This window comes from Cyprinus carpio, chromosome B22 (genome assembly GCF_018340385.1).
Source record: "Cyprinus carpio isolate SPL01 chromosome B22, ASM1834038v1, whole genome shotgun sequence".
Classification (NCBI taxonomy): Eukaryota; Metazoa; Chordata; class Actinopteri; order Cypriniformes; family Cyprinidae; genus Cyprinus; species Cyprinus carpio.
The window spans coordinates 34,066,447-34,094,392 of NC_056618.1; the positions used below are offsets into that span (position 1 = coordinate 34,066,447).

Here is a 27,946-nt window from a genome sequence, read left to right on the forward strand (position 1 = left end):
GGGTATTACATTTTTTGTGTTAGGTATGTGTTTTTGTTGGATATGGTATGTGATGGTTCTGATTTATTAAAATATATGTGATCATGTTTAAAGTTGTTAGTATTAATTTTTTAGCGATGCATATTACTAGTAATATCCTAATGATTTTGGCTTAAAAGAAAAATCAATAATTTTGACCATACAATGTTTTTTTTGGCTACAAATATTGCTACAAATATACCCTAGCGACTTAAGACTGATTTGTGGTCCAGGGTCACAAATTTCCAGATTTTGTCTGTTTTCTTGACGTTACATGGATATTTTAAGCAATTTAGAAATCCTGGCCAGGATATGTCAAAAAAACAAAAACAAAAAGTATGTATGGTCACCCTATTATAACCGATACCAATTATTTGCAAGTTTATGTGGCAATAACCGATATGCATAATTGAACCATTTATAGGTGGATCTGACATTGCAAAACTGATATCTGATTATGGAAAGATGCAAAAATATCGGTAAAAATATCGGTAAAACCGATTAACAGTCCATCACTAACGTAGAGACCAAAAGTTTGAGTGTAACACAACAATAAAATAATGACTCCAAAACAATAAGGCAGTCTAAACATCTTTAATTGTAAGTTACATATATTTACATAACAATAAGAAATTATATATGTACAATTTTCTCAAATAGTGCATCAAAAGCCCCTGAATAAAAAAGGCAACTCAGTAATTTTACAGCAATAAGCTCAAGTGGACACATGGTCAGCAGGATCAAATGAAACATTACAAACTCAATATTAGATCTCATAAGCAACCACACAACAGCAAGTTTGTTCATTCGTTCAATCTCATATACTTAAGGTCAGTGCATTCAAGTCATTTAACGCTTGTGGCAGATTAGCACATGGTCGTTATTGCTTCAGATATACTCACAGCAGCAAACAAAAGGGCTCTTGAATATGATTTCTTTTAAATACTACTCAAACTAACTTAGGTCCAGTATATATGATGTAATGCAACTTTCCAATGAAATAAACTTTTAATCAATTAACACTTTGGTACAACTTTCTTCTTCAACGAGTAGCTTCATTGGATGAGTATGGGCCACTGTGCAAGATTTTGGACTGAATGTGAAACGTTGGAATGATGTTCTGGCTCAAACATTAATACAATTCTCGTTCAAACAAACATCAAACTAGTGTAAATTAAAGAACCAACAAGACATTTTTCATCTAACAAGGGACAGCAAACATACAAAGTGCCATTTTTGGTAGGTGCAAAAGTGTGAAAGCAAAAAGGACTTCAAATTTACATTAAAGACCAGTATTGGGCCTCATTTGTGAAACTTGAACAAAACAATTTTCAAAGAAACTTCCACAAGGATGGTTTTACAAATTGATTTTATTTCTATTTCTGGTTAAAATATGTTTATGCAAGTATGCATAAATTGTTTTAGGAATAACCAGAGCAAATTTCGGTCTAAAATAGTTTTTACGAAAAAGCTAATTGAATTTCTGTACAAAATAGTGCAAAAAATAATTCTTACATAAATAGTTGCATTCAGTTCAATATGACAATTTACTCCTCAAATCGTTAACTTTAAAAAATGTGTTTTACTTGAAATTCGTAGTTTACTTAAGGTACATTGTTGCATCACATTAATATTATTTATTTATTTACAATTTATGAAATTAATTTGGCTCACATTTCACGAATGAGACCTTTTGTTTTAGTAGCTTTGATCTTTAACACAGTAAGTTTGAACCTGGCACTTCTAGAAACCTCTCGAGAAACACAGATTGTGCAAAACTCGCTGGAATTCAGCTGCCCTTCTCCGTCTCTCAAAACTAACAGCCATTAAAGAGACACACAACATTATACGCTTAAATATAACCAACAAAAAGCAGATAGACAATAACATTACACATAAAAGCTTACGACAGTACTCAACAGCCTGTTGATTAAAAATAAACTGGATTTTTAAGGACGGAGGAAACAAACAAACAAAACATGGCACATAGTAAAAAACAATACGATTGTGTGTCTGAAGGCGGCAGTCCTTAAAAAGCAGAAACGTCTTGTTTGCACATAAAACTCTTTAGTATTAATGTTCCATTGTGCTGCAGTCAGCAGGACTTTTAGAGCAGCTTATTTTGGACGGGAATCAAGAACGTTTGGCTGAATATCAGTCACTACATTCACTGCTGCGCTGTGCTCTGGTGGAATCTTACTGGTGTTGTGTGTTAGGTCCCGCTGGCCTCGTCCTCCTCTCTGTCCTCCTGCTCCTCCATGTTCTTGCGAGCCATCCGCTCTCTCCTCTCGGCGAATCTCAGACAGCGAGGACATTGCTTCCCTCCCTTAAAGCAGGTCTTATGATAGCACGCATGACAATCTGCACAAAAACAAAAAAACAGACCATTACAACCAACCACCATAACATGCGAAAAATACCTAAATAAAACATTGTAGTTTAGCTTAATAAATGTATAAATAAATGCAAAAAAATGCTTTAATGTCTAAATAAATGCATAAAAGCATATATAAATAAATGCATGCACAGAAGCAGAAATAAATAAAAAACATTATAAATAGAAATAAAAACAGAAATGTATAAATGCATTTAAAAAAATAAACTAATATATATATATAAATAATGTATGCAAAAATGTATTTATGCATTTTATTTATGCATATAAATAAATGCATAAAATGTATAAATAAATGCAGAAATAATTGTATAAATATAATATAATAAAAAAAAGCATTACATATTATTATATATTAAGGCAAAAATTCATAAATAAATGCATAAATAAATCCATAAACAAACAAATAATTGTATAAATACATGCATAAATAAATCTACATAATTGCACACAGAAACAAAAGTCAATCAATAAATAGGTTTTCAGTTTATAAATAAATAAATGTATAAATGAATAACAAATTTATAAATAAATGTATAAATGCATAAACTTAATATAAATGCATAAATTAATGTTGAAATAACGGCTTAAAAGAAATATAGAAAACAATCAATTCCTAAATGAATTTATATATTTTTAATTTTTATATTATTTTATTAATGCAAAAATTCATAAAAATTTTATGAATAAATCTATAAATAAAAGAAATACATAAATAATTGTGTAAAATACTATTTAAAATTAATTTAAAATACTTTCCAATTTATAAATAAATAAAATGTATACATGCATAAAAAACTTTAACAAAAAAAATGAAAATAAATAAATGCATAATAAATGAACGTAGAAACAATACATACATACATAAAAAATGAACACATAAATGCATAAATATATGCATTAATCAATCAATCAACCAATCGATAAGAGGCTCACCTTCACAGCGCAGGCACTTAATGAGCTCGTAGGGGAAGATAATGTCCTTGTCATTTCCACAGAACTCACAAATGAAGCCCTTGGCCTGGCAGAGCTGTGGGAGAACAACAAGAGAAGAAGAACAAATAAACCTGATAATCTAGATCAACCGCAAATCTAGACCATGAAATATCACATAATCAAACGCAAGGTTATGTAACTCCTCTCAAGAGTCGTGTGTGAATGGCTCCTCACCACGCAGTCTGTGACGTGGCTGGAGCCGAGGAGCAGCAGATCTCGCAGCTTTGGCGCCAGACCGCCGCTGCGGACAGCTGTGAGGTCGTTGAGAGAGAACAGGTGAAAGTCTTCGCTCAGATGTCCAGGGAGAGTGTCGAACTGATCCAGAACCCTGTCAACAGAACAGAGACTTGAGACGCAGCGCTCTTCAGTGCTGTCTCGAAGAAAAAGTGCAGGAAAAACACTCACTCTTGAGCCAAACGGCACGTTCTTAAGAGATTCTTCATGTGGTTCAACTGTTCCCTCAATGCCTGCAATACAGTAAATTCATTCTTAATTAAACAAGACGAATCACAATTAGAAACAGTAAATATTATAACATTATAAATGTCTTTACTGTCACTTTTGATCAATTTAATGCATCCTCGCTGAATAAAAGTATTAGTTAAAAAAAAATCTTACTGACCTCAAACTTATGAACAGTATTGTATATATTTAGTGCATTTATATAAACTAAATTGTTACATATTTTATAATACATCATTAAATAAATTCAATTACAATTAAAATATTCTAAAGGATAAAAATCTACCTTAGGTTATGCTCTAAACAGGGAGTGCATTTACATTACTATAAGGTTACAATTAACAACAGAGCCCAAACTCACATTTAATTACTATTTATTTTTAAATATAATAATTGACACAACTAAAAAAATACTACAGTAGCATGTGTGCGAAACGGTTTGTTTATGAGCCGGTTTACAAACCTGTTGTCCAACAAAGATATCATTTATTGACATGCTTGTTTTCCAAATTAACTTAACAGTTAAGGGTTTTAATTTTTTTTTTTTTTTTGTGACCAGACATGGTTTCATATTACAGAATGATAGTATTATATACAGTGATAAAGGCTATGTCGATTAGCATCGCTTTATAAATATACTTATAAAAAATACCCAAGACTGCTTGAAGAACACAGATAAACCATATATTTTGCGCATTCAAATGTTTATTTTCTTCAAGTTGAATCAGTTTAAATTTCTCTATCTCCATTGTGCGTTTTATTCAGCGATAACTGGATTGCTGCATTCCAATTCGCCTACATACTGTATACTATGCCCTAAAAGTATGTACTCTTTTTGTGAAGAAACAGTACATACTTTTGAGTGTGTAGCAGAATAGTAGGCAAGCTTTGGGATATACTACTTCGCCATTACTGCGTCTTTAATGGATGCTCTGTTGCTTAGTTACCTGCATTCTATTACCGTTTAAATTCCACTGTCAATCATCTTATCACAGTTAACAAAAATTCACATTTCGTTTAATTTAATTTCCGACCGTATTGGAGAGAAATAAAGTGGCGCATTGATCTGCCAGTCGCGGGTCTATCATACCAAGAAATCTCTTCATATGACTAGACAAAAGAGAACTGGAGCGCTGCTGGAATCCCTTGTATCCTCTGGTGCTCTTGGAAGGGCTAAATGTAGAAAAAGATTTTGGAAAAAAATCCAAGTCCAGGCACTCAATAGGATGCAAAAGTTAAAAAGCCTTTAATGGTTGGGCTAAAGCATTAAAACACCAACGCGTATCGGCCCATTGGCCTTCATCAGGGTGTTGGTAACAAACAGACAGAATCACACAATACTTATAGTTGCATTGGTTTCAGGTGTGCCACTCTGGTACTTGCAACACCTGAAACCAATGCAAGTACCAGAGTTAGCCCTGCCTGTGCGTCAGTCTCACATAACCGCCATGTTTGTAGTTTTTTAAAAACCTTTTATGTGTGTTTGTAGTACTAATCGAATCCTTGTCCGCTGCGCAATGTGTTGTGGGCAATATTAGCCGTTAGAGTGTCATGATCTAAATGAGAGTGTATATTATATGTTGATACCTATGCAACAAATTAGTATTATAAGAATCTTGAAGATTCTTCTCTTGAACACCCAATCTAATTTCATATGCAAAACACCATGCTAGAGACAAAGAGTCGTAAAACTTCCCTCCAAAGTTACCATTCCTCATTGGCTCACTCGAATCCCAGAGGTGTGACCTCGATAAAGCTCTCACATCAGGGACCCGCCTCGGCCAGTCTGTGTTTTTTTTTTGATCCTAAGAAGATGAGGAGGATGATCTAGAACTCTTGGACCCCCTAAGCACGTGCCAGACCTTCGGCCTTGACTTTCCATTCACCAAAGATCCTAGGATCTCAGCTGATGTCTCTCTTAGCTCTTTTTCACTTTCCACTGGGAAGAAACTCCCAATCATCATCGAGTCAGAACATCTTTGGAATCCATCACTCTTCAAACTCGGAAGAAGGTGACCGTGACTCCTACACCACCGAACCTCCAAACCATCAAGACTTTCATCTGAGACTGCATTCGGACACTCGTTCCATGCCAAGGCAATGCAAGTATTGTACATTTAACTAAACGAAACTAAGGTTTAGTATAAGCTGTAGACCCTGTTATAAACGGCGCTGATGGTTTTACTCAGGTGGTTAACTGACTCTTTTCATAGCTTCGTTCTCTGGTTTTTCCTCTAATGGCTTCATTCATCCACTTTGCTCTCCTTTGTATGTACGCATGAGTGTATGTATGTTTGTTTGTTAGTTTGTTCGACCAGTTTGTGTTAGTGTTTAGTTAATAAAACTCTTGTGCACAAATTACATGAGTTTCTGATTCTTCCTTGCAAATTAATGTCCTTTATGATTTTGATCCTCGCTACATGCTCTGATGCATTAATACTGTATGAAATTATTTTCTGTGGCCACGAAAATCTCCTTTCTTAGAGTTGATATAAAATTACTCTAAATGTTCGCTGGACGAACAGATTAGTTGATGGCAATTTAATCCTGCTACAGTTACTACTGGCAGCTCATATAAATAATTGTAATTAATCATAATTAACTGTAAATTATTTATATACATTTCTCTTTTGAGCTTAATTTACTACAAAATGATTCCGAATGAAGCGGCACGATTGGTCTTTAATGAGCCCAAACGAGCCCATGTTACACCTCTCTTTATCTCCTTGCACTGGCTACCGGTTGCGGCTTGCATCAAGTTCAAAACATGAATATTTGCATATAGAACAACCACAATCTCAGCACCCGCCTACTTCCACTCATTATTACGAGTCTACATCCCCTCCAGAAGTCGGAGATCTACAAGCGAGCGATGCCACGTGGTACCATCACAGAGAGGCTCAAAATCACTTTCCAGAACATTCTCATTCACTGTTCCTGGCCGGTGAAATGATCTTCGCACCCCTATCCAGTATACTGAAACTCTGACAATTATCAAGCAACAGCTGAAAACTCATCTCTTTCGACACCTACATGACTTCATCTTAAATTAAAAAAAAAAAAAAAAAACACTTTGTCTTTCTCTTTATTTATTCCTTTCCTTTCTGGCTTCTGATTATTTGAACAATGCCTGAGACTTGGTATTACGAGCACTTCCTGTGTCTGTTTGCCTTTTTTTTAGAAGAACTGCTTTATGTATTCCCCAATTCCCCAAAAGTCGCTTTGGGCAAAAGCGTCTGCAAAATGACTAAATATAAATGTATGTAAATGCATTTATATTTTTGTATTTATTTTTATTTTAATCTATTTTATTTTATATAATTCTTATTTTTTTTATATTTAAATGTTATCACACTATTACTACAAAACTAACTTAATCAGTTAATTCAACTAAATTGATGTATCAATTGTTAAAGAGGAGCAAATGTTGGTGTTTAAAAAGAATGGTCATGAGACTGTGTGTAACGTACGCGCACTGTTTCCAGGGCTTTGACTTTCTTGTACAGGCCCGCTGTTGATGTCGTCAGGTTGAAGAGCGGATCTCCTGCGATCTTGGCCAGCAAGTCCCTGGAAAAGTTGCTGACGTAGCTTTTACTGAAGTCCCACTTCCTGAGGATCTTTCCTGGAACAACGGCCTGCGCGTTCTCGTGACAGCACTGGCAAAAGTAGCGGCCCAGATACTCACAGTACCTCAGCCTCTTGATGTAGTCTGTTACACAGAGAAACCAGCAGCATAAACCCACAGAGCCAAGGAAATCAAGCTGTATTTGTACAACGGCTGTGTGTTGTGTACCTGGATCGACGCGAATGCCGCAGCCAGCGCAGCGAGCGGTAGTTCTGTTTGGCCACCACCCACTTTCCTCCTGAAGATCAATGGAGAGAGACACATACGTTACAGGATCATGAAGGGAATGAAGCTGAACACTGATGGAGATGGTCTCACTTTGGAGGAGGGTGGATGTTGAAGATGATCTGTGGTCTGGGAGGAGCCCACTCCAAATTCCCTCGCACTCGGATGCGTAACTTGTAAATGTCTGCGTGTTCGCCGTCGTCAGGTGAAATGGGGAAAGAGAATCTGGTATTGGAAGAAGCTTTAAAAACAAAAATAACAACAACAACAACAAAAAAAAAAAAACATGCAAAAAATTAGCAGAAATTTAGACATTTTCATTTACAATCAAAATTCAAGGCAAGTCACTAAAGGCTTATAAAATTTGAGATTATGGGCTGTTTTGAGTCCATAAGAAAACAGGAAAAGGCGCATTTAAGTGTTTATTTTATTACACGTGATCTATTTGCATCTGGAGATTTTATTTACAATGCACTCTTTTAAAGATTTAAAGGAATAGCTCACCAAAAATTGAAAATGAGCCCATGATTAACTCACCCTCACGGCATTCTAGGTAGGTTGTTTATGATATTTTTTTCTTTTATACGAATACAATCGGAGTACATTAAAAAATGTCCGGGCTCTTCCAAGCTTTATAATGGCAGTGAATGGGTGTCGATATTTTTAAGCCCAAAAAAGTGCATCTATTCATCATAAAAAAAGTGCTCCAGGCAGCTCCAGGGGGTTAATACAGGCCTTTTAATGCATTTGTGAAAAATATCCATATTTAAAACTTTATAAACTGTAATTTCCGTAACCGCAACCGTAATCTCAAGCCACCTGGAACAGCATGTGCGTATGACAGTTAGCGTAAACTAGAGATTACCGTTTATACAATTTTAAATATGGATATTTTTTTCTTACACAAACTCATGATTCACTTCAGAAAGACTTTTTTAACCCCCTGGAGCTGTCGAAGATTTTTTTTATGATGGATGGATGCACTTTTTTTAGCTTCAAAACCTCAACACCAATTCACTGCCATTATAAAACTTGGAAGCGCCAGGACATTTTTTAATTATAACTCAGATTGTATATTTGTCTGAAAGAAGAAAGTCATATACACCTGGGCCCGGGTGTGATAAAACAGTATCGATAATTAATCAACCGTACTCCTCCTTCAATAACGATAGAAAAAATGTTTGATATAGCGCACGATATAGGCACATGATATGAGTGATGCAGACAGCACACCTGCGATGAGGAGATTGTGTTATAAAAAATTTTTATATTAGTCGAATATGCCATTTTCACACTTCGTGTAAATAGCCTCTATCACTATTTATACTAGTAGTGCAAACAGCCGCAGCCTAAACAAATACATCAACCGCTACTTTCCAGTACTGTCAGTATTGCAGAAAAACTGCGTTTGCATACAGTGTGTTCAGGCCTAAGGATGTAAACAGAGAAGTCGTGGTACTTACTTTTGAGGGGCGTCGTGCTCTGGAACCAGCCAGTCGAGCTCTGAGGCGGCGGGCAGCTGCTGCCCTCAACCTGTCGGAGGAGACCCATCGCCACGCGGACTCGGCTGAGTTTTTGAACTGTAGCATTGATGGTGCGTCTTTATGGATGCTCTGTTGCTTAGAATTACCTGCCAAGTCTACCTTACCGTTTAAATTCCACTGTCAATTCATCTTATCACAGTTAACAACACTTCACACTGTCGTTTAAATTTAATTTTCCGACCGTATTGGAGAGAAAATAAAGTGGCGCATTGCGCTGCCAGTCGCGTGGTCTATCATACCAAGAAAATCTCTTCATATGACTCCCGACAAAAGAGAACTGAGCGCTGCTGGAATCCCTTGTATCCTCTGGTGCTCTTGAAGGGCTAAATGTAGAAAAAAGATTTTGGAAAAAAAATCCAAGTCCAGGCACTCAATAGGATGCAAAAGTTAAAAAGCCTTTAATGGTTGGGCTAAGACCCCCCCATTAAAACACCAACGCGTATCGGCCCATTGGCCTTCATCAGGGTGTTGGTAACAAACAGACAGAATCACCCATACTTATAGTTGCATTGGTTTCAGGTGTGCCACTCTGGTACTTGCAACACCTGAAACCAATGCAAGTACCAGAGTTAGCCCCTGCCTGTGCGTCAGTATCACATAACCGCCATGTTTGTAGTTTTTTAAAAACCTTTTATGTGTGTTTGTAGTACTAATCGAATCCTTGTCCGCTGCGCAAATGTGTTGTGGGCAAATATTAGCCGTTAGAGTGTCATGATCTAAATGAGAGTGTATATTATATGTTGATACCTATGCAACAAATTAGTATTATAAGAATCTTGAAGATTCTTCTCTTGAACACCCAATCTAATTTCATATGCAAAACACCATGCTAGAGACAAAGAGTCGTAAAAAATTCCCTCCAAAGTTACCATTCCTCATTGGCTCACTCGAATCCCAGAGGTGTGACCTCGATAAAGCTCTCACATCAGGGACCCGCCTCGGCCAGTCTGTGTTTTTTTTTGATCCTAAGAAGATGAGGAGGATGATCTAGAACTCTTGGACCCCTAAGCACGTGCCAGACCTTCGGCCTTGACTTTCCATTCACCAAAGATCCTAGGATCTCAGCTGATGTCTCTCTTAGCTCTTTTTCACTTTCCACTGGGAAGAAACTCCCAATCATCATCGAGTCAGAACATCTTTGGAATCCATCACTCTTCAAACTCGGAAGAAGGTGACCGTGACTCCTACACCACCGAACCTCCAAACCATCAAGACTTTCATCTGAGACTGCATTCGGACACTCGTTCCATGCCAAGGCAATGCAAGTATTGTACATTTAACTAAAAACGAATATAAGGTTTAAGGTATAAGCTGTAGACCCGTTAATAAACGGCGCTGATGTGTTTTACTCAGGTGGTTAACTGGCTCTTTTCATAGCTTCGTTCTCTGGTTTTTTCCTCTAATGGCTTCATTCATCCCACTTTGCTCTCCTTTGTATGTACGCATGAGTGTATGTATGTTTGTTTGTTAGTTTGTTCGACCAGTTTGTGTTAGTGTTTAGTTAATAAAACTCTTGTGCACAAATTACATGAGTTTCTGATTCTTCCTTGCAAATTAATGTCCTTTATGATTTTGATCCTCGCTACATGCTCTGATGCAATTAATACTGTATGAAATATATTTTCTGTGGCCACGAAAATCTCTTTCTTAGAGTTGATATAAAATTACTCTAAAATGTCGCTGGACGAACGATTAGTTGATGGCAATTTAATCCTGCTACAGTTACTACTGGCAGCTCATATAAATAATTGTAATTAATCATAATTAAACTGTAAATTATTTATATACATTTCTCTCTTTGAGCTTAATTTACTACAAAATGATTCCGAATGAAGCGGGCACGATTGGTCTTTAATGAGCCCCAAACGAGCCCATGTTACACCTCTCTTTAATCTCCTTGCACTGGCTACCGGTTGCGGCTTGCATCAAGTTCAAAACATGAATATTTGCATATAGAACAACCACAATCTCAGCACCCGCCTACTTCCACTCATTATTACGAGTCTACATCCCCTCCAGAAGTCGGAGATCTACAAGCGAGCGATGCCACGGTGGTACCATCACAGAGAGGCTCAAAATCACTTTCCCCGAAACATTCTCATTCACTGTTCCTGGCCGGTGAAATGATCTTCGCACCCCTATCCAGTATACTGAAACTCTGACAATTATCAAGCAACAGCTGAAAACTCATCTCTTTCGACACTACATGACTTCATCTTAAATTAAAAAAAAAAAAAAAAACACTTTGTCTTTCTCTTTATTTATTCCTTTCCTTTCTGGCTTCTGATTATTTGAACAATGCCTGAGACTGGTATTACGAGCACTTCCTGTGTCTGTTTGCCTTTTTTTTAGAAGAACTGCTTTATGTATTCCCCAATTCCCCAAAAGTCGCTTTGGGCAAAAGCGTCTGCAAAATGACTAAATATAAATGTATGTAAATGCATTTATATTTTTTTATTTATTTTTATTTATCTATTTTATTTTATATAATTCTTATTTTTTTTATATTTAAATGTTATCACACTATTACTACAAAACTAACTTAATCAGTTAATTCAACTAAATTGATGTATCAATTGTTAAAGAGGAGCAAATGTTGGTGTTTAAAAAGAATGGTCATGAGACTGTGTGTAACGTACGCGCACTGTTTCCAGGGCTTTGACTTTCTTGTACAGGCCGCTGTTGATGTCGTTCAGGTTGAAGAGCGGATCTCCTGCGATCTTGGCCAGCAAGTCCCTGGAAAAGTTGCTGACGTAGCTTTTACTGAAGTCCCACTTCCTGAGGATCTTTCCTGGCACAACGGCCTGCGCGTTCTCGTGACAGCACTGGCAAAAGTAGCGGCCCAGATACTCACAGTACCTCAGCCTCTTGATGTAGTCTGTTACACAGAGAAACCAGCAGCATAAACCCACAGAGCCAAGGAAATCAAGCTGTATTTGTACAACGGCTGTGTGTTGTGTACCTGGATCGACGCGAATGCCGCAGCCAGCGCAGCGGTAGTTCTGTTTGGCCACCACCACTTTCCTCCTGAAAGATCAATGGAGAGACACATACGTTACAGGATCATGAAGGGAATGAAGCTGAACACTGATGGAGATGGTCTCACTTTGGAGGAGGGTGGATGTTGAAGATGATCTGTGGTCTGGGAGGAGCCCACTCCAAATTCCCTCGCACTCGGATGCGTAACTTGTAAATGTCTGCGTGTTCGCCGTCGTCAGGTGAAATGGGAAGAGAATCTGGTATTGGAAGAAGCTTTAAAACAAAATAACAACAACAAAAAAAAAAAAAACATGCAAAAAATTAGCAGAAATTTAGACATTTTCATTTACAATCAAAATTCAAGGCAAGTCACTAAAGGCTTATAAAATTTGAGATTATGGGCTGTTTTGAGTCCATAAGAAAACAGGAAAGGCGCATTTAAGTGTTTATTTTATTACACGTGATCTATTTGCATCTGGAGATTTTATTTACAATGCACTCTTTTAAAGATTTAAAGGAATAGCTCACCAAAAATTGAAAATGAGCCCATGATTAACTCACCCTCACGGCATTCTAGGTAGGTGTTTATGATTTTTTTCTTTTATACGAATACAATCGGAGTTACATTAAAAAATGTCCGGGCTCTTCCAAGCTTTATAATGGCAGTGAATGGGTGTCGATATTTTTAAGCCCAAAAAAGTGCATCTATTCATCATAAAAAAAGTGCTCCAGGCAGCTCCAGGGGGTTAATACAGGCCTTTTAATGCATTTGTGAAAAATATCCATATTTAAAACTTTATAAACTGTAATTTCCGTAACCGCAACCGTAATCTCAAGCCACCTGGAACAGCATGTGCGTATGACAGTTAGCGTAAACTAGAGATTACCGTTTATACAATTTTAAATATGGATATTTTTTTCTTACACAAACTCATGATTCACTTCAGAAAGACTTTTTTAACCCCCTGGAGCTGTCGAAGATTTTTTTTATGATGGATGGATGCACTTTTTTAGGCTTCAAAACCTCAACACCCATTCACTGCCATTATAAAACTTGGAAGAGCCAGGACATTTTTTAATATAACTCAGATTGTATTTGTCTGAAAGAAGAAAGTCATATACACCTGGGCCCGGGTGATAAAACAGTATCGATAATTAATCAACCGTACTCCTCCTTCAATAACGATAGAAAAAATGTTTGATATAGCGCACGATATAGGCACATGATATGAGTGATGCAGACAGCACACCTGCGATGAGGAGATTGTGTATAAAAAATTTTTTTATATTAGTCGAATATGCCATTTTCACTTCGTGTAAATAGCCTCTATCACTATTTATACTTAGTGCAAACAGCCGCAGCCTAAACAAATACATCAACCGCTACTTTCCAGTACTGTCAGTATTGCAGAAAACTGCGTTTTGCATACAGTGTGTTTCAGGCCTAAGGATGTAAACAGAGAAGTCGTGGTACTTTTTGAGGGGCGTCGTGCTCTGGAACCAGCCAGTCGAGCTCTGAGGCGGCGGGCAGCTGCATGCCCTCAAACTGTCGGAGGAGACCCATCGCCACCGACTCGGCTGAGTTTGACTGTAGCATTGATGGAGAGCTGAGCAAACAGACATTACAGCAGATCACCAATCAGTTCTGGATACCATTCAAAACTCAAAACCACTGGACTTCATGCCCACAAAAAGATCGGCCAAAACAAAAAGACAGATTTGCGATGTTCTTACATGGAGTCGGAGCTGAGGAAGGACCTGCTGCTGGACGCACTGCGCTTGATGTCTGCATCTGACAACAATGAGAATAAAAGAGTTTAAACGTTCTCCAATGAGATCTACTGTATAAGAAGAGCTATATACCAGCAACTGACTAATTAATCAGACATTACTTGGCATTTTTACATTATTGCATACTTGGCTGAGCAACACTTAGCATCCCTAAAATATTTGGAGAACTCTGATTAATTAAAGGGTTACTCCACCCCAAAATGAAAATGTTCTTACGGTTTGGAATGACATGAGGGTCGAGTAATTAATTTTCATTTTTGATTGGAGTAAACCTTTAAATATTATGACATTTTGTTAATGTATGAAAATACAATTAATTTCAAATTTAATTAATTATTATTCATTTAAGATGAATAGTATAAATGTGTAATCTTGCTTATATATATAAATATAAATATATATATATATATATAAATATAAATATATATATATAGACATATATTTTTGTAAATGTATGTCTATATATAAAAATATATATACAAAAAAAAAATATTATATATATATATATATATATATATATATATACTATTTTATATATATATATATATATATATATTATTTTTTATTAATTTTTTTATAAGTGTGTCTGGTAAAACTAAGTGAAAAGGTTAGCTTTTATTTTGCAAATGCCCCGTGTCCTAATATTACATAACTTGAAAAACAAAGAGATTGAGAAAGAGATTGTGATTCTTGGCACTGGTTATGAATCGAAGCATTAAGATAAGAAAACTGTAGTTTTACTTATTAATATTAACAAAAGAGATTAGGGCACATGATTGAAGCCATTCTTACATAATAATATTGTGTAATTTTTGAGACACACCCATTATAATGCAGGAAAGCTGTGCTAAAGGTTGCAGGTTTATTAGCACATGTAATAAATAAAAGCCAGAAAATTGCAACATCAAACAAGAGGCTTATACGGCATGCATGCTGACACATGAGATGGACACATGTGAGAGGGGATGAACAAGCAAAGCTGAGGAAAAAGCAGGAACAGCCACCAACTAGTGCTACAGAGCCTTAAACACCTGACTCCTCTGATCCCACCATCATATCTACGACACACACGGCTTCCCTTTCTCTTTATCTGTCTCTGGTACCTGAGAAGAGGGACGCGAGTGACAGGGACAGGCCGCTCTGAGACACCGCCAGCAGGGACTGACCATCACTGCCATCTAAGAGACAGAGACCAGAGACTGTATCCTCAACCAGACGCCTGTTTCAGGTGTGCAACAGTTTATAAAGACAACAGGAAATCTAAACAGGACACATCGACCTGTTTAATAAATGTCCTGGTCCCCACTGATCAATGCAGGAACTGCACATTCATCAAAAATTATATTTCATTTAATATTTAACAACTGGTTTCTTCTTTGATTAATAAAATGTTCAGAAGCCTGTAACGTATCTTAACACATTCTCGCATAGGTATTAATTTTTAGATTTAAAAAACCTACTGACCCCAAACTTTAGAAGGGTAGTTGATATATATCAAATGTTATAAATATATAACTCATCTTGGATTTATTAAATCCAATCATTACTCTAAAATGTTACATTTTAGGCTGTTAAAATACGTGTAAAAAAAAAAAAAAAAAAGTACATCTTTATTAATATGTTCCTATATTGTGCACAAATATGATCAAATATTTTATAGCAGGTACATAAATATTGAGACTATTTTAGACTATAATATTTGCATTAAAATGTTTTAATTTTTTTTTGTTTTTTTTAAAGGTATGTTTTATTAAAAGGTGACTGAATTAAAATACACTATTTCTAGCCAAATATTTCTTATAAATATGTCATATGACAGTTTATATATATATTTCATTCTTTATTCATTATATCAGGACAGTTGCACAAAATGACATTTTACAATCAGGACTAATCTTGGTATCAAATTATCTAGCATTCTAAGGGACTGTCTTTATGTGCGTTTCAGCATATTGGTTGTACCAAATGACTTTTTTGGTTGCACAACATGACTCATGTTTTATTAAACTTTAGCAAAACATATATTACCCATAAGTCCCAAAATACATTATTTCTAGCTAAATATTTCAATAATTCTTTGAAATGTCACATTATAAAGGCTAAAAGTGTTCTTTTCAAAACGTTAATATGACATTTCCAAGTGCAACGAGATTTTTAACCACAAACTAAACTTTATTCGCCCAGAATTAGAGTGAACATCTCACTTAAACATGTTCATCACCTACTCCCACATTTTAAAGGTTTTTGTATGTAAACGTGTGTTAACGTAAAGTGTTAATTTTGATTTCACACTGATTTGCATATTGAAGCCTAATGTATTAAGAATAACAACACCTGCAGTGACTATTCTGCTCTTTCCAGATAAAACACACAAACAAATCAAGAAAAAAAAACTTGATTCAAAGTTACAAATTAGGGATCAAAAATAAGCATAATCAGTTAGAAATCAGTCATGTGATTGGGATGCCAACACATTTCTCATCACATGGCATTATGGGTTATGAGGGCAATCGTGAGGATGATTATACGACCATAAGCGGGAATGAGGTCAGACTTCCTGTCTGGAGCTCCTACCTTTGAGCTCGATATCCTCCACATCTCTATCCGAGCCGGAGTCAGAGGGGTGAAAGGAATCCTGGGAGCTCCTCCGTGAGCCGCCACTATCCACAGATGGGGCTTCTGTGAAAAAAAATAAAAAATAAAAAAAGCAATAAATATTAGTGCTGTCAAATGATTAATCGCGATTAATCGCATCCAAAATAAAAGTTTTTCTTTACATAATACATGTATGTGTAATGTGTTTATTTATTATGCACATATAAATACACACATGCATGTATATATTTAAGAAAAACATGTTGTTTACATATTAAATGTATTTATTTATAATGTAAATTACATGAATATAAATATAGATGTAAATATTTTCAAAATATGTACTGTGTGTATTTATATATACATAATAAATATACACAGAACACACATATATTATGCAAACAAACACTTTTATTTTGTACGCAATTAATCGCGATTAATCACACATCCTGTTTACAGTTAATTTCCCTCTAAATTGCAAACGCCTCAGTCATACGGTTATTAGTGGAGGCCGGTGGCTTCATCCGTGTGTGGCGTATCTGCAGTCTGCGCAGACGGATTTTCTGTTTGAGCTGCTGGATTTCCGAGTCGCTGTCGCCCTCTTCCTCCCCCTCCTCCACCGGTCTGCGCATGTTACACTTCATCAGCTCGATGGCTGCGATCAGAGACTCCGAGATGCTGAAGTGGGCGTTTTCCTGCAGTGATGGGATATGAATGTGAGTCATGAACACCATATATAAGACGCTGAGCGCAGTGAGGAGTTTGCGCTTGCCTTTTCTAGATCAGCACAGCTGCCGAAGTCCTGCTCGGAGAGGTAGCTGATCAGACTCTGACCCTCGGACGGTCTGCGGAACAATCCGTCTGGGACGCTGTTGTACTGGCTGCCATCTGTAAGCATGAAGGCACGTTTAAGATTATGATTATTTTCATATAATTCGATGAGATATGCAAGTGTCCATGATGAAGAAAACTAAATCTAGTTAGAAATGTAGAAATGTGCACTTTGTATTCATGTTTGTTTTGTATGGTTTTGGAAAAGTTTTACACCATTTTTAAGAAATGTTTCAGTTAAATTACTATAAAAATGTAACGTGGTGTAACCATCGAGTGAAAAGTAAGAATTTAATGAGTCTAATGAGTGTAATGAGTCTTAATTATTGCTGTGCATTTGTTTTGTTTTGTTTGTTTTGTTTTGTTTTTTGTTGTTGTTTTTGCACATATGCAAAATTACTAATTAAGAAATATCAGCTTTTTGGGAGTCGCACCACATGACACATTACAACCAGAACTGATTTTGCCATCATAAAAAGGTCATTATCTGATATTTTAAGAGACTTGGTTTTTCTGCATATTTCAGTATGTTGGTTGCACTGCATGACTTTTTTTGGTCGTACCACATGACTTTGATTAGATGGACAGAAGTTTTTAAAAATTAATAAGCAGTGAAGGAGTGGTGATAACATATTTTTATAAAGAATAACATTTTTTTTTCATTATTCATTATGATATCAGGACAGTTGTACCACATGACATTTCATAACCTGAACTAATCTTGCCATCATATAAAGGTCAAATTATTTGATATTTTAAGAAACCGTTTTTTCCTGCATATTCCAGTATGTTGTACCACATGAATTTTGTTGCACCACATGACTTTGATTAATTGGACAAACATTTTTAAATAAGCAGTAAAACAGTTGTGGTCAAATAATTTGTATATAAAAAATTTCATGTCAAACTACGTTTCATTCATTTATTTTTTCATTTCATTCTTTCGTCACTGCAAAATCAGTACAGTTGTACCACATGACATTTTACAACATGAACTAATCTTTCTGTCATTAAAATGGTCAAATGTTTCAGCGTGTTGTTTGTACCACATGACTTTGATGGCCAAAATTGTTTTCAAATATTAACAAGCACTAAAGCAGTTAGAAAATATTAAATTAAACAAAAGTGTTAATACATTTTTGACCGTTTAGCTGTATTCCATCTTCAAAACACTTGTATCACCCAAAAATCTTTACTTTATGCTCACATAAAAACATGCTCTTCAAAGAAGTAGTGTATTTAGGTCATTGTAAGCATGAATTGCACTTTTAGTGTATTTTTGAATAAATTAACAGATAGAAAGCATCACTCACTAGACTCCATATAAAGGGAACCATTGGTGCTGCTGTCGCTGCTCTGGGGTGAGAAAGGACCACAGCTCTTTGAAACTGGTGCAGCTGCAACAGACTCTGGGAAATACAGAAAAACATGATACAAATGATGCACAAATAAGATAAGGAAGATAACAAATGTGTCTTCCTGGTGCAGGATCTGATCCATGATGAACACTGATGGAAACTTAAATCTACACAACAGAAACTCTACATGTGGATCTACACAACATGTAGTGTTCGAATGTTTATAACTGATAACAAAATGGAAAAAGAAAAGACTAAAAGGGAAATTAAATATTCAAAACTTTCCAGGCACAGCTGTGTAAAATTTCACTAAATAGAAATAAGAACAAACGGAATGGCACAGGATAGGAATGTTGTCCAACAGCTTGACAAACGATGCCAAAAGCTGAAGAAGACATAGAAACAAAATAAAAAGCAGCAACAGTGAATCATGCATGGGTAACAGAAATGAAGGGGTGGACAAGATGCAGCACCACAGCACTGCAAACCTGCGACGGGGTCCTCGATAATAATGGTGATTTTCCTGTGACTCCCTCCTTTCCATACAGAGAAGAAAAAGAGAAAGAATAGAGTTGAAGCAGAGAACATTTCACCCTGCTTCACAGCAAGACCAAAGAGCACAAGAGGTACAACAGCTAGAAGCAAGGTCTGGAGATCTGTTTTTAAATTTTTTTTTATTGCAGATGTGTATGGGAATGCCATATTTTTAAATTTAATTCAAGCTAGTTAGCATTATAGATCATTTAAAGTGAGCGAACAGAGAGAATTGGACTTTCATAATCTGATGTATTTTTAGGTAAAACATGACAGAAAAAAAAAAAGAGCAGGACTTGATTTTATCAATAAACTAAAGGAATCATGAACAAATGTGGAACAAAGGTTATATTTTTGTAAAACTGCTAAAGATTTTTGTACATTTTTACATTTTAATGTAATATTGGCATTTAAAAATATATATATATATTAAGAAATTAAAAAGGATCGATTTTAAACTATATATTTTCACAGCTTGAACACTCAAAATTCATCTTGTGGATACCACTTTGAAATCGGACTTTGCGTTACCATAATAATGGCCCTTTAAAACCTTTCAGCAGGCTCCTCCCCCTAGTGGGCAGTGTTTTACTACAGCATTTTATAATCAGAACTTTTTCTAATCTAGACAAAAAATATTTTGGTGGTTATGCTATGAAAGAATTGCATCAATTTCTGACAGGAAAATGCTTAAAAACTGAGTTGATTGTCAACCGGTGGCTATTTTTGCTATAGCACCTAAACAAGAACCTCAATTTTTGTAATGTCAACTTCAAATTTGGAACATAAGTTAGACATTTTACAGCATTTTTAGATTCCAAAATATTTTGTTTAATATTTATTTCACATAAAATATAAATTTTTTGTACGTTTTCACTTTAAATGCTCAAGCTCTTTTAAGTGGGGTGGATTATGATTGAAGTTTTTATTGTTCAATAGCAAAAAAAAAAAAAGAAAAAAGAATTAAAAATAATTAATAGGGAAAAGGTGTTTATGGAGCTTATACTATGACAAAACTAACTGAATTTGTATTGTGCAAGTTTGAATTATTTAAAATTATTATAAGTGTCATTTAACAAAGCTGAATATTATGTGGCATTTAACATAGTTCTTAATCAGATTTTTTTGAACTTCAATATTAAACATTTAAAATTTAACACAACTGAATATTTTCATGACAGAATTTTACAGACATGTTATTTTCAAACAGCAGTTTTTTTTTGTTCTGAAATCTTAGACTAGAAATATCCAGTTTTTAAAAACACAGCTTCAGGTTTTCAAGATGAAGAGGAAATTCGGAACATCAAATTCAATATTCTAAAATTCAAGCAGAAATTCAGATTGCACAGAAAGTAGGTTAGAGGTAATCCACAGGGAAGAGCAGATGATCTCCGAAAAGTCAAACGAAGCATTTTGGCGGTTTAATATCTACCCGATCATGAATTCCCCAGAGTTATCATATGGTTAATATACTTATATTTCAATTAGTTTTGTCATATTATAAGCTCCGTAAGTGCATAGACCCAAAAAGTTTCCAAAAGTAAATTACTTGAAAAAGGTCTGCACACTCTCAAATGTGAGATAAAAGTTATTTACTGAAGAAACAAGGCACCAAGGGCAAACATGCTTGGAATTAAAAAAAGGTCACATGTGACTGAAACGTTTGCCTTGGTGCTTTGTTTCTTCAGTAAACTGCTTTTCTCACGCATGTGTATTTTACTAAATAGCTAGAAAAAAAAATTGTTCTGAAAGTGATTCCAACCGTATCGTTCCATTAATGATATAGCTGTGGCGTGGATGCCACTATTCTCTTATAATTAGTATGATTATCTTGAGTTATCCTTATATTTAATGTCCTCGGCGTAAACAGGCTTTTACACTAATAAATGTTGTTTGGTTGGTAGTTTCGCTGCTTTCCGTTAGTTTTGACAAGGCCTGTGTTCCAAAGAACTGTTTGTACGCACCATTTTTCTGCTTCTGCGTGATGCTGGTGTCGGACAGAGACCGGATGTGTCCCCTCGAGCTCCGCCCTGTGGTTCTCTGAGCCTCTGAAAAGGAGCAGCTGCGTGGAAGGGGCGGAGCCGAAGGAGTGTGGGCGTCGCCCTGAGTCCCCATGTGCTCACCGCTCTGAGTGGAGCTGGACGAGTCGCGCCGTTTGTGCTTCCCCAGATTACCGATAGCCAGGTACTCCGGGCCGTCATCCACATCCGCACAATCCCGGATCTCGGGCGGAGCGGGTGAGGCGGGCTCAGTGAAGGAGATCTGGGGGATTCCAGCGTCCTGGTTTCCTCTACAGCATACCCACGGAGCTCCCTGAGTACTGCTGGATGGAGTGACATCTGAAGACAAACACAGAGACGCACTGTGATACTGAGGAACGGTCACATTTCTTCACTGAACGGTCACATTGCTAACTGCCCACCTTCCCTCCCTAGTTTCCTCGCCAAATAACACACTGTTCTCTGGAACATTTTGTGTGTAAACAAGGCAAGCATTTAGTGCAGTAATGGAGCCACAGAGCGGCCCGTTGTTCTCTGAGACCTGCTGACCTGAGCTGCTCCTGGAGAGCGGGGTGTTGGGAAGCTCTGTAAGGCAGCTCTGGGACGTGGCGAGCCGACGGGACTCTGAAGTGTCCGCAGGCCTCCAACTTCCTGTGGGCCCGGGCAGCAAACACAAACTCTGACTCTTCAGCAAACCAAACGGAGACTCTTTCACGTGCGAAAGCTTTGAAGACGAAAGAGACAGAAGAAATTTACATTGCTGCATGTAGAAATGCACGGTTACAGTGAAGGCCAACAATGACGTAAAAAGGGCTTTATTAACCAGCCAAACCCTGACCGCTTAAAAACTGTATTTTAAGTAGTTAGCTAGCTAGCTTTAAATATGTCAACAGTTTAACAAACCCAAACTTACATAATCATTTAGAATAATTCAGAATCATAAAATGCAACAGAACATGTTTTTGTTCCTGTCTAAGGGGGTTTTCTTTTTCAAAACGACTTATTTCTTTATCACATATATTGATCTTGCGTTAGTGGTCGCATCTGATAGGAAAGATGTTCATGGGATAGATCAATGAAAGCTCTGTGAAAAGAGGAATGTGAGATAACCAAGTGTGTGAGATCATGGACAAACACTGGCTGTCATTGTCCTACAAATACACATTTCACAGGACAGGTTCATGAAGGGAGCTGTTTTCTGGTATGAAGACTTCAGAGGACCTCCCATTATTAAACCCTTCTCAGCTTATCACGAAAGCTTTCTGTGGACTCTGGCCTCCATAAACCCAAACAAATGAACTCCTACAAAACCTCTCTTAGATTGCCAAAGCAGTTTTATTTAACCCTGCAGGCTCCCTGCTGCACACGTCAGGTGCGTCAGTGCTGGGAGTGCTTGGACAAGAACCAAACTACACATTGCAGCCCAACAAAATCACAGAATCTCAGAATTATAGGCTTTTAAATTATATACAACATAACATCACAGAAGTTTAAAACGATCACATTAAACATTTTTCTTTATTTACGATGTTTGGTTAGGCTTCAGTAAGCAAGCTAACAGTTTAGCCTACTAGCTTCGCATAGCACTAACGGGCTGCATGCCCTTTAAAGGCAAGCCGATCTTGGGGCTTGTGATACTTATCGTCTGTGATAATAATGTAACTGTTGTTTTAACGATAGGCGAGCTCACATCGTTATGTATGTCACTCAACTCGCAAAAACAACAAAAAATAAGCACTCACTGTGTGAAGAAGCCTAGAGGAATGCATTAGAACGTCCTTATAATTCAAGTAGACTAATGAAGAAAAATCTATCCCTGTTTGTGTGGTTGATGTTTTATTTTTGGAAAATTTGTAAGACGTGATATAGTCAGGTTACATCACACAATTTATTTTCCTAAATACTAGCACCGGAGAAGAACATTCGTGCATCTCAGCACAACAATGCTGTGTCTCATTCCTGAATAAATCTGTTTTTGAACAAATCAAATGAGTCAATGATTCAATGATCTATTCATAACTCACTTACTTCGTTTCTAAATGAATCAGCCGTTTTGAAACAGACATCTGAATGAACGATTCAGTGAGTCACTCTTTCAGACGGGGACTTGCTGCCACCTACTGGCAGTTCCAGTGTCATATTTATTTAGATATTGTTAAATTATTGTTATTGTTAAAATTCCAATAAATATGGGGATTTCATTTTTTGTCAATTTCGCACACCCCTCAGCCGATCCACTTGGAGGCCATCTGTGCTTTTCAATGTTAAGTTTAAATAATATTTCAAAACAAAATTTGACAGAAATGATATTAAAATTGTGCTCCCACAGATAAAAGTGTTACTTCAGTATTATTTATATACTTTTTTATAGTTCTGAATAAGATTTTAATTAGTTTTGATTTGCTATTTTTGTTAGTTTTTAAATTCTACTTCAATATTAGTTTTATTCCAGTTAGTAATTTTAGAACTTACGTGTTATAACTTTATCATAACTTTAGTAATCAAGTTAGTTGCCATGGCAACATTTCAAACTTTCGTTCAGTTTTTCATCTAATATTTACATTTTACTTTAGCTTTATTTCAACTGACAGAAAGTGTTTTTAATAGCTTATTTTGTAATATCCATGTCATGCTTTCCTCATTTAAGATAATGATTTAAATTATCTTTCTGGGGGGCGATTTCTCAGCCAAAATTAATTGCAACTAAATTGCGATTAATCGCAACACTGTGTAATTAATCAGATTAAAAATTGTAATCGACTGACAGTTCTACTTTTAATTAATGATATCAACACTGCTAAAAATAAAAGTCTCAAGACTATTGTTTACAAACTGAGTTAATATTGATTTGTGACTTAAAGGGACAGTTCACCCAATAAATGTTTGCATTCAACAAAGACCAGGAAAAACATTTATCTTCTTTGTTATGCTTAATCACATCCGCTGGAATCACAATGTAGAAAAAAACCTTCCTGATATGAATCAACCACAGACTTCCTCTACCAGGAGGTCAGGTTTCTCACCCTGCCGGTGTCTATGAGAGCCAGCAGCCGCGGGTTATTCTGCTCCACGGCCTCCAGACACTGGAACATGGCAGACACGTGTGGTTCACTCAACAGGAAGGCCCCGTCTACAGAAGAGGACAACCAACAACATCACCACACACAGGAAACATGTATTCGTAAGTGACGATGCTAACGTTCTGGAGGATGCTGAGTTACCATTGTAATATTTCTGTGTGTTTGTCTTATGCTGCAGCAGCGGTTTGAGCTGGGCAGATAAGATGTGACCTTGCAGGCTGTGCAGAAGCCAACGCTCAGCTTTATAACCCTCGCCGAAGCTCTGAACGCCACTGATCAACACCGGCTCCAGCTGACTGAACTGCAACCAGAGAGAACACACAGTCACACATCTCACTGCAGCGTCACGTGGGAAACAATCACTGCACTGACAGATACCTGTTCTACATGACGAGCCAGATGAGGACAGAGATACCGCACACACCACACGAAACGCCAGTAGTCCTTTTGTTTATAGTAAACCTGCAAAACAGAATATAGCCAAATTAAATCTTGTGCCGCAGCGCAATGATTCATACTTTAAAAATGTGTTTTGGTCACTTCTGTGCATGACAACTTTGTTATTAACAACAAAAGTAAAACTAAAAAATAGATTAAAATAAAAATGTTAAAATAAAAACAAAGAAGGTGCATTTAAACAACGACAAAAATGTCTAAAACTAGAAATCTGAAATTATAAATGAAATTATTATAGTAAAATTTCAATGTAAAGTAAAATGTTTGTCGTTTGATTGGCATGTGACTGACAAAGCTTTAGCCATAAGTCAAGTAAAAATAAAAAGGGTATTTTATTGTATTTGTAAAAAAATTTAAGGGTAAAAATAACAAATAAAACACTCCATAAAAACAAATGGAAATGAAATTTGTGATGAGATTGAAGTAACAGAAGAAAAAAAAATTGCATGCTCAATTCACAATAAAACTAATAATGTGCATTTATAAAATAGATATGAATTTCTATTTAATGCTGACTTTAAACATAAAAACTAGAGATTTTCAAAGAAGCACTGCCGGTTTTGAAAAAGGTCTCTTCTGTTCACCAAGGCTGAATTTATTTGATCAAAAATGCAGTAAAAATTACAGTAATATTGTAAAAAGTTATTACAATTTAAAATAACTATTTTCTGTTTTTATATATGTGACCCTGGAGCACAAAAGCAGTCTTGAGTCTCTGGGGTATATTTGTAGCAATAATCAACAATACATTGTATGGGTCAAAATTATAGATTTTTCTTTTATGCCAAAAATCATTAGAATATTAAGTAAAGATCATGTTCCATGAAGATATTTTGTACATCTGCACCCGTAAATATATCAAAACTTAATTTTTGATTAGTAATATGCATTGTTAAGAATTCATCTGGACAACTTTAAAGGTGATTTTCTCAATATTTAGATTTTTTTGCACCCTCAGATTCCAGATTTTCAAATAGTTGTATCTCGACCAAATATTGTCCTCTTAACAAACCATACATCAATGAAAACCTTACGTATTAAAAAAATTAACACTTAAGACTGGTTTTGTGGTCCAGGGTCACATATTTTAAAATGTGTCTGAATGACGCTGAAAATTCAGCTTTGCATCACAGGAATAAGATATATTTTACAATATAACAAAGATTTCATTATAAATTGTAACAATATTTCACATTATTACAGTTTTAGTGCTTTCCTGATTAAATAAATGCAGCCAATCCGGATGCAGGTTTCATGACGTTAATCTATAACCCAACACAATATGTTCTTTGTTGGAAAGGCCGCTTCTTATCTCCAGTTAGGTACACAAAGTAAAACAAAGTAGTAACGAAACTTAAAAACACTCTTCCTCGTCTGACTGGCCACAGAGCTCATTTGTGTCTAACAGTTCCTGGTAATGTCCCTCCACACCTGCTCCTGTCTGAGGCCATGGCCCAGGATGTTGTTCATGTCCTTGTGCAGGCGCTGGAGACCCCCGTAGCGGGACCACACGTTAGGGTTGTTGGTGGACAGCAGCCCCTCAACAGTGGTCTTCAGATTAGACAGAAGCTTCCAGTGCTCCCATCTGAACAAAACACAGGTCAATCATATTTATAATACAGTGAGCTGAGCGCGCTTCAACCCTTGTGAAAAAGAAGCGTGCTTAATTATACCGAACGTGCACTTGTAGTGTACTTCACTATATATCTACCAATAGGGGGCTGAGGAACAGCCAATAGAAAAATGCCTATTTAAAATTAAAATTTGCATTAAATGACTGAAGTCTTCTAGGCTTGCAATATTTTTGTCCAGACTTCCAATATTAATAATGGATATGATGAAGGTGTTGTATTTCACGGCGATGCATCGGCAGTGTTTATTAGTCTTGTGTGCATTATAAAAATAAAAATAAATAAATAAAAATATAAATAATTTACTGTCATTGTGTGAATAAGATGCAATCATGTAATGCATGAAAAAAGTAAATGTAATTTGATTATGAACATTTTAAAACATAATAAAATACTTAACTTTGTAATGCGATTAACGTTACATAATCAGATTACATGTAATCCGTTACTATCCAGCGCTACTTAATTCAGTAATTAACGATCAAAACATTACATCGAGTTTACACTTCAAGTATATTTTTAAAGTATAATAAATAATGCTATTAAAAGTTTTTTTTTTTAATACTAAAGCTAATGTTTCAGCAGATGATGAAACTAAATTATTAATCACAATAACAAGTTTCTGTTATGATGTTTTTACGCTAGTCAGCTCGCAGGAGCACAAATAACATCTTAAAATTAAACTTCGTGCTTACGTCTGATATTTACCAGATAACTGCGAGCGTGTCACGAGACTTGCTGCATGTCTAAAGCTGCTAGAACATACGACGCTAAATCCTACTACGGTGAAGGCGAGTCTCATTAATATTAATCACGTCTCCGAACGCTTCCATTGGTTGATTCTCCTGCTTACATAATAACGTCTAGAATTCGGCCAATCAGATGAGACGCTTCGAGGGCGAACGTTCCATGACGTGATTAATATTCATTAGCGAAGTCTTCGTCATAGTAGGATGTCCGCTAACTTAGCTCGATATGAAAGCTGCAGTCGATAACTGTCAAGATGGGTAACGTATACACATGTAAATGCTCTTAAATACACGTATACAGAAGTATGAGATGATAAAACTGTTTACTTTGGCACACTAACTAGAGCTGTGAGTGTAGCTGTCAAGCTCGGGTCTGCTGTAGACGCTCGTGTTTGTGTTTACCTGCGCTCTCCTTCTTCCGCCTCCGCGGACAGCTCCATCTCCGGCGCAGGTGACGACCTGATTTAGAGTTCAGCTCGGGTTTAAGCGCACAATATCTCTGGTCAGGCTGAAGCTGTTTCCACTGGGCGTCCCTCACCATAACAAGACAGACGGAGGCGAGGATGAACCGGATGCGCGTTCCTGAAGTAGCGGAAGCGGGTCGTTTTTCAAAGTAAAAGTCATCGGATCAAACAGCACATATTAATGTCCCCATAATATATTAGATTCAATATTAG

At 36.3% G+C, this 27,946-nt stretch overlaps 1 protein-coding gene across 3 annotated transcripts; it reads right to left on the bottom strand.

Annotated features, from left to right (window-relative positions):
- Positions 1–596: 596 nt before the first annotated feature.
- LOC109085408 (run domain Beclin-1-interacting and cysteine-rich domain-containing protein-like) lies at positions 597–27,886 on the bottom strand. Of its 3 annotated transcripts, XM_019099963.2 has the most exons (22): positions 27,672–27,885; positions 26,321–26,474; positions 24,812–24,895; positions 24,575–24,734; positions 24,377–24,483; positions 21,903–22,077; positions 21,318–21,692; positions 19,308–19,355; positions 18,775–18,870; positions 17,403–17,518; positions 17,127–17,325; positions 16,610–16,714; positions 15,139–15,213; positions 13,979–14,036; positions 13,719–13,851; positions 12,372–12,517; positions 12,228–12,292; positions 11,905–12,143; positions 3,815–3,876; positions 3,584–3,737; positions 3,350–3,443; positions 597–2,379 (listed from the first exon to the last, which is right to left on the bottom strand). In XM_019099963.2, exons 1-22 carry the CDS (start codon positions 27,707–27,709, stop codon positions 2,231–2,233), a joined length of 2,832 nt encoding a protein of 943 aa, XP_018955508.2. In that variant the 5' UTR covers positions 27,710–27,885; the 3' UTR covers positions 597–2,230. The 3 variants fall into 3 exon arrangements, with proteins under 3 accessions (XP_018955508.2, XP_018955510.2, XP_018955509.2); XM_019099965.2 differs by lacking the exon at positions 15,139–15,213 and having other exon boundaries at positions 27,672–27,886; XM_019099964.2 differs by lacking the exon at positions 19,308–19,355 and having other exon boundaries at positions 27,672–27,884.
- Positions 27,887–27,946: the final 60 nt, after the last annotated feature.

Bases quoted from the DNA above. Each gene is read 5' to 3' on its own strand.
- LOC109085408 (XM_019099963.2), bottom strand. From the start codon at position 27,709: ATGGAGCTGTCCGCGGAGGCGGAAGAAGGAGAGCGCAG. The intron at 18,871-19,307 runs GTTTGCAGTGCT...TGTATTTCCCAG, and splicing joins TATCGAGGACCCCGTCGCAG to AGTCTGTTGCAGCTGCACCA. The intron at 17,326-17,402 runs GCAAGCGCAAAC...CCATCACTGCAG, and splicing joins GCTGTGCTGATCTAGAAAAG to GAAAACGCCCACTTCAGCAT.